Source organism: Schistocerca serialis, chromosome 1 (assembly GCF_023864345.2).
Source record: "Schistocerca serialis cubense isolate TAMUIC-IGC-003099 chromosome 1, iqSchSeri2.2, whole genome shotgun sequence".
NCBI lineage: Eukaryota > Metazoa > Arthropoda > Insecta > Orthoptera > Acrididae > Schistocerca > Schistocerca serialis.
In genome coordinates this window covers 1,047,014,093-1,047,026,461 of record NC_064638.1, presented here as the reverse complement: position 1 = coordinate 1,047,026,461, position 12,369 = coordinate 1,047,014,093, and the positions used below count along the sequence as shown (strand labels likewise).

Below are 12,369 nucleotides of genomic sequence, written 5' to 3'. Positions count from 1 at the left end.
TACGTTCCAGACTTCACAGAAGCTCTTCTGCGAACCTTGCAGAACTAGCACGCCTGGAAGAAAGGAAATTGTGGAGATATGGCTTAGCCACAGCCTGGGGGGTGTTTCCAGAATGAGATTTTCGCAGAAGAGCTCCTGTGAAGTTTGGAAAATGGGAGACGAGGTACTGGCAGAACTGAAGCTGTGAGGACGGGTCGTGAGTCGTGCTTGGGTAGCTCAGTTGGTAGAGCACTTGCCCGCGAAAGGCAAAGGTCTCGAGTTCGAGTCTCGGTCCGGCACACAGTTTTAATCTTCCAAGAAGTTTCATACAGCGCATACTAATTCCCATAGAGGCCCCGCGGCCAACAGTGCAGTTTGGACGCAAACCCTACTCAAGTTATGACGTTTTTACTTCATATACTTCAATAATTCCCACCCTGTACAAAGAGTACGCGAAAGAACTTGCTTCTCTTGTAGCAGCAGTCTGCCGTTAAGTCGCTGGAGGAGCAAACTGCTCCTAATAATCGAAAAAAAAAATGAGCAGACCATTCCTATTTCCAAGAAACACTATGGAACAGACGTACAGAACTATAAGCTTAAATTACTGTCATCAGTCTGTTATAGAATTTTAGAACACGTTTTATACTCGTATTATGGCTGCTCTGGTGACCGGAAATCACCTCTGTAGGAATCAACATGAACTCCGCAAACAACGATCGCGTAAAATCTATCTCGCTCTTCGTCCACGGACCAAGAAAGGAGTACTTTCAGGCGCCCAAGTTGATGGCTTGTTCCTTGACTTCCAATAGGCGTTCAGTACGGTTCCTCTGTGTCGCCTGGTGAATACGAGAGCACGGTGACGTGTACGGGTCGTCAGATTACAACGGCTCGCACACCTCGTATTGGGTTTTGATGCTGCGAGGTGGGTGGAAGAACTGTGACAGTGCAAACAAATTATTGACACACAAATACGAGTATACACTTTATTGCACTGAGTAAATAACTAAAGTTGTACAGCAACTCGTCGGATGTACTTACAGCCAGATACAAGTAAGAGCGGCATGTCAAGGCCTGAGTCATTGAATACAATGTCAACAAGACTACGTCCGTCCTGGCCTCCACACTGTCAATCACTGTAGTGAACACTTGCTCCTACGCGAAGGCTTAAGGCGACTTCACTTGTAGACTAAGTCTCACAGGCTGCTCTTCACTACGAACTGTAGTTACGAACTGCGACCCTGGAACTCCGTACCAGAACTGTTGTAAGCCAATGGCGAACATGAACCGTCCGTTTCTGCGTGTGGCCGCCGCTTATCACACTGCGGAAGTCATCTCATGGGCAGCGGCGAGGAGGTTGCTGATTGGGCTGCAAGTGTGGTTGGCGGCGAACTTCAAAGCGCAGCCAGTAGCACCAGTCGGAAACCAGCTCCGGTTGCGTCCATTGTCGAGGACACAGCACACGGAATATCAAATCAACTCTGATAGTGCATTCTAGAGTTATTTGGAATTAGAACTCTGGGTGACATTCTTTACAGAAAGAAATACTTAGACCTAAAATTTCTAGGGTAGCCCAGAGAAAAGTTGTAGGACCATTACTGTTTACAATACATGTAATGTAATGGATAATAACGGAAACTCAATGAGGCTGCCATTTGATGTAGAAAAGTCGTAACGCTAAAAAATTGTTCCAAAACGCATGAAGTGACAGTTCTTGGTTTTGGGACTGGAAATTGACCCTCAACACAAATAAATGTAATGTATACCGCATACATAACCGAAATGATCTGTTACTGTATGAACACACAATTGCCGAACATGCTCTGCAAGCAGTCACAACCATTACATATCTGAGAGCTTGCGTACGGAATGGTTTAAAGTGAAACGACTGCATAAAACGTATCGTACAAATAGTAGATGCGAGGCAGCTTTAACGGGAGAATCCTCAAGAAGTGTAGGCAGCTTACAAAACCGTCGCTCCAATGATACTTGCAAAATGCTCGTCAGTCAGGGACCCGTACCAGTGAAGACTGGTAGAGGATACAGAGAAGTCCACAAGAAGTGCGACGCCTTTCGTCACAGGTTCTTTTAGTCAGCGTGAAAGCGTCAAGGAGATGCTCCGCCAGCTTCAGTGGCAGACCTTGCAAGAGGGGCATTCTGCATCTACATCCACATCTACATATACATCTACATCCATACTCCGCAAGCCACCTGACGGTGTGTGGCGGAGGGTACCTTGAGTACCCCTATCGGTTCTCCCTTCTATTCCAGTCTCGTATTGTTAGTGGAAAGAAGGATTGTCGGTATTCCTCTGTGTGGGCTCTAATCTCTCTGATTTTATCCTCATGGTCTCTTCGCGAGATATACGTAGGAGGGAGCAATATACTGCTTGACTCCTCGGTGAAGGTATGTTCTCGAAACTTTAACAAAAGCCCGTACCGAGCGTCTCTCCTGCAGAGTCTTCCACTGGAGTTTATCTACCATCTCCGTAACGCTTTTGCGATTACTAAATGATCCAGTAACGAAGGGCGCTGCTCTCCGTTGGATCTTCTCTATCTCTTCTATCAACCCTATCTGGTACGGATCCCACACTGCTGAGCAGTATTCAAGCAGTGGGCGAACAAGCGTACTGTAACCTACTTCCTTTGTTTTTGGATTGCATTTCCTTAGGATTCTTTCCAATGAATCTCAGTCTGGCATCTGCTTTACCGACTATCAACTTTATATGATCATTCCATTTTAAATCACTCCTAATGCCTACTCCCAGATAATTTATGGAATTAATTGCTTCCACTTGCTGACCTGCTGTAATGTAGCTAAATGATAAGGTATCTTTCTTTCTATGTATTCGCAGCACATTACACTTGTCTACATTGAGATTCAATTGCCATTCCCTGCACCATGCGTCAATTCGCTGCAGATCCTCCTGCATTTCAGTACAATTTTCCATTGTTACAACCTCGCGATATACCACAGCATCATTCGCAAGAAGCCTCAGTGAACTTCCGATGTCATCCACAAGGTCAGTTATGTATATTGTGAATAGCAACGGTCCTACGACACTCCCCTGCGGCACACCTGAAATCACTCTTACTTCGGAAGACTTCTCTCCATTGAGAATGACATGCTGCGTTCTGTTATCTAGGAACTCTTCAATCCAATCACACAATTGGTCTGATAGTCCATATGCTCTTACTTTGTTCATTAAACGACTGTGGGGAACTGTATCGAACGCCCTGCGTAAGTCAAGAAACACGGCATCTACCTGTGAATCCGTGTCTATGGCCCTCTGAGTCTCGTTGACGAATAGCGCGGGCTGGGTTTCACACGATCGGCTATTTCGAAACCCATGCTGATTCCTACAGAGTAGATTTCTAGTCTCCAGATACGTGTTCCAAAATTCTACAACTGATCGACGTTAGAGATATAGGTCTATAGTTCTGCACATCTGTTCGACGTCCCTTCGTGAAAATGGGGATGACCTGTGCTCTTTTCCGATCCTTTGGAACGCTACGCTCTTCTAGAGACCTACGGTACACCGCTGCAAGAAGGGGGGCAAGTTCCTTCGCGTACTCTGTGTAAAATCGAACTGCTATTCCATCAGGTCCAGCGGCCTTTCCTCTTTTAATTGTTTCTCTATCCCTCTGTCGTCTATTTCGATATCTACTATTTTGTCATCTGTGCGACAATCTAGAGAAGGAACTACAGTGCATTCTTCCTCTGTGAAACAGCTTTGGAAAAAGGCATTTAGTATTTCGGCCTTTAGTCTGTCATCCTCTGTTTCAGTACCATTTTGGTCACTGCTAAAATTCCGAGAGCTTACATTTCTAGCCAATCAATACATTGCTTCTTCCTATGTGTATCTCGCGAAAAGACCTTGTAGGTAAAGTCAACGCAATTCGAGCTCAGACCGGGGCTTACCGGCATCGTTCTGGAACAAGGAAGCGTGAAAGTGATAGATACAAAATACCCTCCGCCGTTTACCATGAGGTAGTTCGCAGCGTATAGATGTAGATGTACCAGATGATTCGCGATCACACACCCGTGCAGCCGAATGTGCTGCACATGTCTTCCGAAACGTTTCCTACATTACGTGGTCTGCCACTGATTACGTTCACCAGCATAGTAATAACCCGAAACTTAATCAGCTGTGGTTGTCGCAGGACGAGCCCCTGGACGACAACGGCAACCAAGTGGCTGAGGCGCCGCCGCCGCAGCAGCAGCAGCCGCCAGCAGTCACCAGCTACTCCAGGGAGGTCACGCAGGAGAGCTTCGTCCGCGAGCAGGACGGACAGGTCGTCGAACAGGTAAGTGCTTCCCTTTCTCCCTCACTATCTGCGGCACCCGTGTCATCAGATCAATATTGGCGCATACAGGCATTAGATAACAAAGATCAATACCCAATTAAACCGAGTGGTCAAAAATCTAGGGAAGGGTTGTTCCATTTGAAAATGTGCTGTGTATGGCGTCCGAACACTGTGCGGCGGACAGCCCGAGTGTAAGCTCTGTATCTGAGCAGTCTGTTACAGATAGCTGTGTTGTAAAAACGACAGCTTGTTGCCAGTCAATCGAATTTGGACGTGGAAAGATAAGCGGCACAGTCGCATTAGTCACAGCATATCGGTTTTACAAGAATTCGGTTTTCTGTGCACAACAGTGTCTACGGTGGGCCTTCAGTATCGCTGAAACAGTCTTTCTACATGTGTAAATCACATCAGAGGACGACAGTTGCCTCGCCGCCGATTTGGATTTTGGGCGCCAGGAATCCCTTTTTACCGTCACTGTACTAAGTAAGACAACACACAGCATAGGCTTCGTTAGCCTACGACAGAGCCGTGCCCCGTTGCCTTTCTACGACTTTGGTCCACTCAGGTTAATACGGTGCAGGACCTCATTTAACGACCGAAAATGGATAAATCCTCCAGCGAAGCGATGCCTAGAGGAGGTCAAACAAATGTTATACTTGCATCATTCTTTGAGGAAAATAAGGTCTTTGAGAGATGCTGAAGAATAGCAATATAATCCTAATACAGAGCGTCTAATAAGTGGACATTTCGGTCCGTGTCCAAAAGGGACTTATCTTCACATAAGACCCTTTCAACTACTGAGAACAATATCTGCGTTGCAGAATACTTACGGCCTCCTGAAACGGTTCCGACACCTCCGAGTGAGGTGGGACAGTGGTTAGTACACTGGACTCGCATTCGGGAGGAAGACGGTTCAAACCCGCGTCCAAACAACCTCATTTAGGCTTTCCCTGATTTCCTCAATCACTCCAGGCAAATTCCGGAATGATTCCTGTCAAAGGCATGCTGACAGCCTTTCCCACCCTTGAAACAATCCGAGAAATATAAACTTTCTTCGTTTTCATACACCTCTATGGCTGTATTTCGTTTCAGTGTGTATGCACAAAACCTTCCGAAAGCTATGACTGTTCACACCATTACAGAACTTCCGTAATGTTTCACGGTCCGAAGAGAGTCTGGATTTCACCCTTCATGTTCAGTTGTCACTAAGTAAACACATGTTGGCAGTATGTAAGAGCATGAGAGTTGACTCATCGGACGTATTTTTCTATTCGTCGGTAGTCCACGTTTTGTGTTAAATGTATCGCTGTAGCTTTATCCTTGCGTGTATCTGTTTTACGGGAGACCTACTGTAGTCCACCTTTCGTGTTACATGTATCGCTATAGCTTTATCCTTGCATGTATCTGGTTTACGGGAGACCTACTGATGTAGAACAATGAGCAGTACGCTAGATTATGAGACGTGAGGGGTTTTGGGGTGGGGTGGGGGTGATCCACACCCGAAATGGGTCAGTGCACCTGACAGTCTCCTACGTTCTGTTTAACTACAGCTGGCTCCCCTTGCTGTCGCTGTGTCCCTCTTGCTTTCTGTTACTGCTACTGCCTCATTCATTCCTTCCCACTGCTGCTGTCTCTTCCCACTTTCACTCTTGCTCGTTGTCGTTGTCATATACTCTCTCTCTCTCTCATTATCACGGGTTCTCAACCACATTCACTTTCTCCTTTTCTTTGTTCCTCTCCCACAGGCATAGCCTCCTTCACTGTGTTCTTCTGCTACTGGGTCCCTCTCTTTCTCTCAAACTACCACTGTCTCCTTCGCTTTTTCTTTACCACAATCACTGTCTCAGATGCAGAGAATGGCAGCAGTGGTGGCGGAAAGTTACAAATTCGGCCATAGCATCTGTGATTGGCTCTGAGGCTGTCTCAGTATGACCATCACCTAAAGCGTTGTCTGCTGCAAGCGCAGATGGAGACAAAGTGTTCCCTCTCTGGAGCTCTAAGATCAAGTCCCGACACACTTGCCTTAGAAAAATCTTGCTGGTTCTGGCAGCACTGGATTTTCGTTAACCAATCACTGTGGGGCTTCCAAGTTCTGTCCAATGAAAAATTCATGAAAATATTACCAGTCTCCTCCTTAAAAAATCTGCAGCGATTAACCCGTAACATACATTTCTCCATCAGAGTAGGTGAGAAAGCAAAATACCTCTCCCACAACGAGGTTGTTTCCACGCTTATCCCATTGATAGCAGCTGCACGTAGACACTCGGACGTTCTCATTCCTGCTACAAAAATAATTTTCGGGAGCCAATCCTGGGATCTCTTACAAAATACAGTATAACATCAATTAATGCTAATGTCTTTTGAGTGCGCCAGATTCCTCTCGTGTTTTCCTATCCCCGTGCAGTTCACTATCTTTTCAGAACGCGTTCTTGTAGCTGTCCTCACGTTGCGAGTTTACATCTTGCCGAGTTCTGCCTCTCGTCCTCTGGTGCGGCCGAGCTCTATCCCAAATAGCTCCTGTCGCCCAGAGCATACCTGCCAGGAACCTGCCTTTTAACGAAAAACAGTTTTAGGACCGGCTTGCTATTCTACCCCTTTGGCCCTCGCGTTATCGCAGTCAGCCAGCAGACTCAGCTCACAGAGAAATTGCACAAAGCCTTCACCACCATGTAGAAATAAAATGAAAAAGTAGTTATTACATTTACATCATTGGTGTATGTTCCAGTTACATGAATATTTTCATTTATCGCTTGTGATTTGAATTAACATGGTAGTCTAATAGGAGTAGTGGGTTATTAATAAGATTATGGAGAAGCTTTGGGAAAAACTGCCCCGTAATATTCCCCACTGCTGAAAACTTTTCTTCTAGTCGTTTTCCACCTTTTTACCCTTTGGGGGAAGTGCAAGGAAATTTCCGTTGTAAACTGCTCTTACGTTACCTCTGAGATGACCAGACTGACGGAATTTGTCACAATCTAAGACGACACATGAGGCCGAAAACAGTCACGTACTAATACAAATAAGCAGTTTCTCAGTGAGTCGAGCAGTCCCTTTTCGTTTTTGCCGGGGCTCATTACGCTATGATTCTCAAGCCGCGAAAGTGTATGATAATGTCTAGAGGGTCCCGTGGCAGAATCAGGACAAACTTGGAGGGGTGCCGACAACAGGGCGAATAACGTATCGGGTGAACAGGTGGCTGCTCTATATTTTTTAGTTCGTCTGATGTAAGGAAAGCGATATTGTTTGTATACAGTGCCACAGATTTCCAGCTTCACACTTATGATACGATGCGACTATGTAAGTGATTTCTCCTGACCACCTGTTAAAAAGTCAACAAGTTCTGTGGTCAGCGGCCAGATATTTTAGGGGAAGTGAGAACCATTTATACCTTTCATATCTCATGTAACCCGTTTTGACCATCGCCGATCTTGCATGGAATCCAATATGCAGATTTAATCTTTGGTGATGTATAAGCTGTCTAAAATTAGACACTGACGATTACGATACCTTAAGATTTGGTAGATATCATCTTAAGCTGCTAAATATAACAACACAATGCTAAACAAATCCATTAAAAAAATCTCGTAAACAGGTAATCTACGATACCCGGTGAACCTTCTACACCGAGGTGATACAAGTCATGGGATGGCAATATGCACATATGCAGATGACGGTAGTGTCGCGTACACAAGGCGTGAAAGGGCAGTGCATTCGTGGAACTCTCGTTTGTACTCAGATGATTCACGTGAACAGTTTTCCGTCGTGATTATGGCCGCATGACGGGAATTACCAGACTCCAAACGCGGCGTATTAGTTGTAGCTAGACGCATTAGATATTCCATTTCCGAAATCATTGGAGAATTCAGTATTCCGGGATCCACAGTGTCAAGAGTGTACCGAGAACATCAAATTTGAGGCGCTACCTCTCACCACGGACAACGCAGTGGCCGACGGCCTTCACTTAACGACCGAGAGCAGTGGCGTTTGCGTAGCGTTGTCAGTGCTAACAGACAAGCAACACTGCACGAAATAACTGTAGAAGTCAAATTCTAACATATCTGTGCGACAACATTTGACGTTAATGGGCTACGTCAGCAGACGATCGACGCGAGTGCCTTTGCTAACAGCACGACATCGCCTGCAGACCTTCTCCTGTCCTAGTAGCCATATTGGATGGGCCCCAACGACTGGAAAATCTGGCGTTGTCAGATGAGTCGCGATGTCAGTTGATGGCGGGGTTCGAGAGTGGCACAGATCCCACGATGCCATGGACCCAAGTTATCAACAAGGCTCTGTGCGAGCTGGTGGTGGCTCCCTAATGATGAGGGCTGTGTATACATGGAATGGACTTGGTCCTCTGGTCCAGCCGAACAGATCATTGAGTGGAGATGGTTATGTTCGGCTACCTGGCAGATTAAAACTGTGTGACGGACCGAGACTCGAACAAAAATGGTTCAAATGGTTCTGAGCACTATGGGACTTAACATCTGAGGTCATCAGTCCCTTAGCCTTAGAACTACTTAAACCTAACTAACCTAAGGACATCACACACACCCATGCCCGAGGCAGGATTCGAACCTGCGACCGTAGCAGCAGCGTGGTCCCAGACTGAAGCGCCTAGAATCGCTCGGCCACAGCGGTCGGCAGACTCGAACTTGGGACCTATGCCTTTCGTGGGCAAGTCCTCTGGATTCATAGACTTCATGTTCCCGAACAACCACGTCAGTCACTGAGTGACAATTGTTCACGATTGGTTTGAAGAATATTCTGGATAATTAGAGCGGAATGAGTTGGCCAGCCAGATCGCTGAACATGAATCCCATCGAACATTTATGGGACATAATCCTGAAGTCAGTTCTTGCACAATATCCTGCAGCGACAAGACTTTCGCAATTATGGACAGCTATAGAAGTAGCATGGCTCAATATTTCTGCAAGGAACTTCCAACGACTTTTTGTGTCCATGCCACGCCGAGTTGGTGCAATACGCCGGGCAAAAGGAGATCCGACACAATATAAGAAGTTACCTCATGACTTATGTCAACTCAGTGTATTCGTATAATGAGACGATGTTTCTTAAACGTTGTACGAATTTGCCTACAAAAGTTTAATCTATGTACAAAAGCCTTTTAAAATGTTCAAAACAGCACAAACTGGTCTGTGATTATAACGATCTGGAGAAAGCGGTTAAAACAGAACAAAAAAACAGAGTAAGTATCAATTACTGATTGAACATTTAAAATGGACAATATGTATTACAAACATTAAACTGTTAGAATTTACTGGTATTGGTTATCATGCAGGATCGACAGAATGTTCTAAAAATAAAAAAGTAGTGAGTGGTTTTTAATTCTTTCTTGTGAACAGTGTTGTCAAACTGATGGATATCTGCTGCTATTATGTCGTTCAGTATGTTATTCATGTTGGACATAGAGTATCGGCAATATGATTAATCCATCGAATCTATCACAGCTCTAACTGCATAAATCTATTTCTCAGCATCATCGGTTCCAGCTATTACCCAAACCTCAGGTATTCTGTAAATACACCCTAAGAAAAAAAAAAAAAGCACCAAGAAGGATTGTCAAATGGGACGGAAATCGATAGATGTCATTTACATGTTTAGATAAACAAATTATTAGATTTCAGATAAATTGGATGATTTATTCACGAGAAACAGCTTCACAAATTGAGCAAGTTAGTGACGCGTTGAGCTACCTCTGGCCCTTATGCAAGCAGTTATTCCGCTTGACATTGATTGATGTGTTGTTGGCTATCCTCTTGAGGTATATCGTGCCAAATTCTGTCCAACTGGCGGGTTATATCGTTAAAATTCCGAGCTGGTTGGAGGGCCCTACCCATAATGCTCCACAAGTTCTCAGCTGGTGATATATCCGGCAACCTTGCTGGCCATGGTAGTGCCCAAGCATGAAGACAAGCAGTAGAAGCTCTCGTCGTGCGTGTGCGGGCGTTATTTTGGTGAAACGTAATGGCCTGCCATGGAGGGCAACAAAGTGGGGTGTATAAAACCGTCGAGGTACCGCTGTGTTGTATGGTGCCACAGATGACAACCAAAGGGATCCTACTATGAAAAGAAACGGCGCCAAGAACCATTACTCCTGGTTGCCAGGCTGTATCTTGGGCGACATTCAGGTTAGTATCCCACCACTGTCCAGGGCGTCTCCAGACACGCCTTCGCTTAGCCAGTGAGATTCCAGGCTAAATGTGCTCGACCCCACTGCAAACGGACTTGTTGGTCTACAGAGATCAACGGCAGTCGGCGCAAGGGGTGCTGTGAACTCAGCCCCCCTATCCCTGAGCCGCCTAGTAATGGTCCTTATCGTCACTGAAGCACCAGTTGCATGTCGAATAGTGAAAATGATGAATCTGGGGCTCTGAGTGCCTCTCCGACGGTTGCTCAGTCCCCGTCTTCTGTCATCTCTCACCTGCTTGACGACTTGTTCGGCCACGGTTCACCCATTCCTGCCAACATGGTCAATTAGTGGCTTAGTTCCTATTCAGATCGCGAGCTGACTATTCCAACCTGCTTCTTTGAACTCATTTACACAACCTCTCTCAAAAACTGACATCTGTGTATACTGTTCACGCGCCTGTCTGCGAGACATACTAACTACCCAACTGAGTACACGTAATGAAGGTCGCAAGGACTTTATGCCCTGGTATCAACACGTCCCCTGTTTATTATCTTTGCCATCTGCATAGTGATGCTACACTGGAGCGTCACACATTCATCCATAGCTAAAGTTTACAAGTTTGCATTCCGTTGGTACCTACATGAATAACAATTTGTGATAATTTTGCATAATTCCTTCGTGGTGCCCTTTTTTGTCTTACTTCTTTGTTGTGAATGTACTACTGTTCGGGACACACTCAACACCTAGTGTCCTCGACTGCTTCCAATTTTCTGAATAGGTCATAGCTTTAGTTGCTTAAGTACATTTCTCATGACGACCATTTTCGACTGTCAGGGCATTTTGAAGTACACTCCTGGAAATTGAAATAAGAACACCGTGAATTCATTGTCCCAGGAAGGGGAAACTTTATTGACACATTCCTGGGGTCAGATACATCACATGATCACACTGACAGAACCACAGGCACATAGACACAGGCAACAGAGCATGCACAATGTCGGCACTAGTACAGTGTATATCCACCTTTCGCAGCAATGCAGGCTGCTATTCTCCCATGGAGACGATCGTAGAGATGCTGGATGTAGTCCTGTGGAACGGCTTGCCATGCCATTTCCACCTGGCGCCTCAGTTGGACCAGCGTTCGTGCTGAACGTGCAGACCGCGTGAGACGACGCTTCATCCAGTCCCAAACATGCTCAATGGGGGACAGATCCGGAGATCTTGCTGGCCAGGATAGTTGACTTACACCTTCTAGAGCACGTTGGGTGGCACGGGATACATGCGGACGTGCATTGTCCTGTTGGAACAGCAAGTTCCCTTGCCGGTCTAGGAATGGTAGAACGATGGGTTCGATGACGGTTTGGATGTACCGTGTACTATTCAGTGTCCCCTCGACGATCACCAGTGGTGTACGGCCAGTGTAGGAGATCGCTCCCCACACCATGATGCCGGGTGTTGGCCCTGTGTGCCTCGGTCGTATGCAGTCCTGATTGTGGCGCTCACCTGCACGGCGCCAAACACGCATACGACCATCATTGGCACCAAGGCAGAAGCGACTCTCATCGCTGAAGACAACACGTCTCCATTCGTCCCTCCATTCACGCCTGTCGCGACACCACTGGAGGCGGGCTGCACGATGTTGGGGCGTGAGCGGAAGACGGCCTAACGGTGTGCGGGACCGTAGCCCAGCTTCATGGAGACGGTTGCGAATGGTCCTCGCCGATACCCCAGGAGCAACAGTGTCCCCAATTTGCTGGGAAGTGGCGGTGCGGTCCCCTACGGCACTGCGTAGGATCCTACGGTCTTGGCGTGCATCCGTGCGTCGCTGCGGTCCGGTCCCAGGTCGACGGGCACGTGCACCTTCCGCCGACCACTGGCGACAACATCGATGTACGGTGGAGACCTCACGCCCCACGTGTTGAGCAATTCGGC

General features: G+C 46.5%; 1 protein-coding gene across 10 annotated transcripts in view; it reads left to right on the top strand.

Annotated features, from left to right (window-relative positions):
- LOC126414772 (probable basic-leucine zipper transcription factor N) overlaps positions 1-12,369 on the top strand; it is a 409,868-nt gene that overhangs the window by 171,972 nt on the left and 225,527 nt on the right. For all 10 annotated transcript variants that reach the window (XM_050083381.1, XM_050083380.1, XM_050083383.1 and 7 more), the window contains one exon: positions 4,140-4,283. In XM_050083381.1, the coding sequence (XP_049939338.1) occupies positions 4,140-4,283 (144 nt within the window). The remainder of the gene's footprint in view (positions 1-4,139; positions 4,284-12,369) is intronic.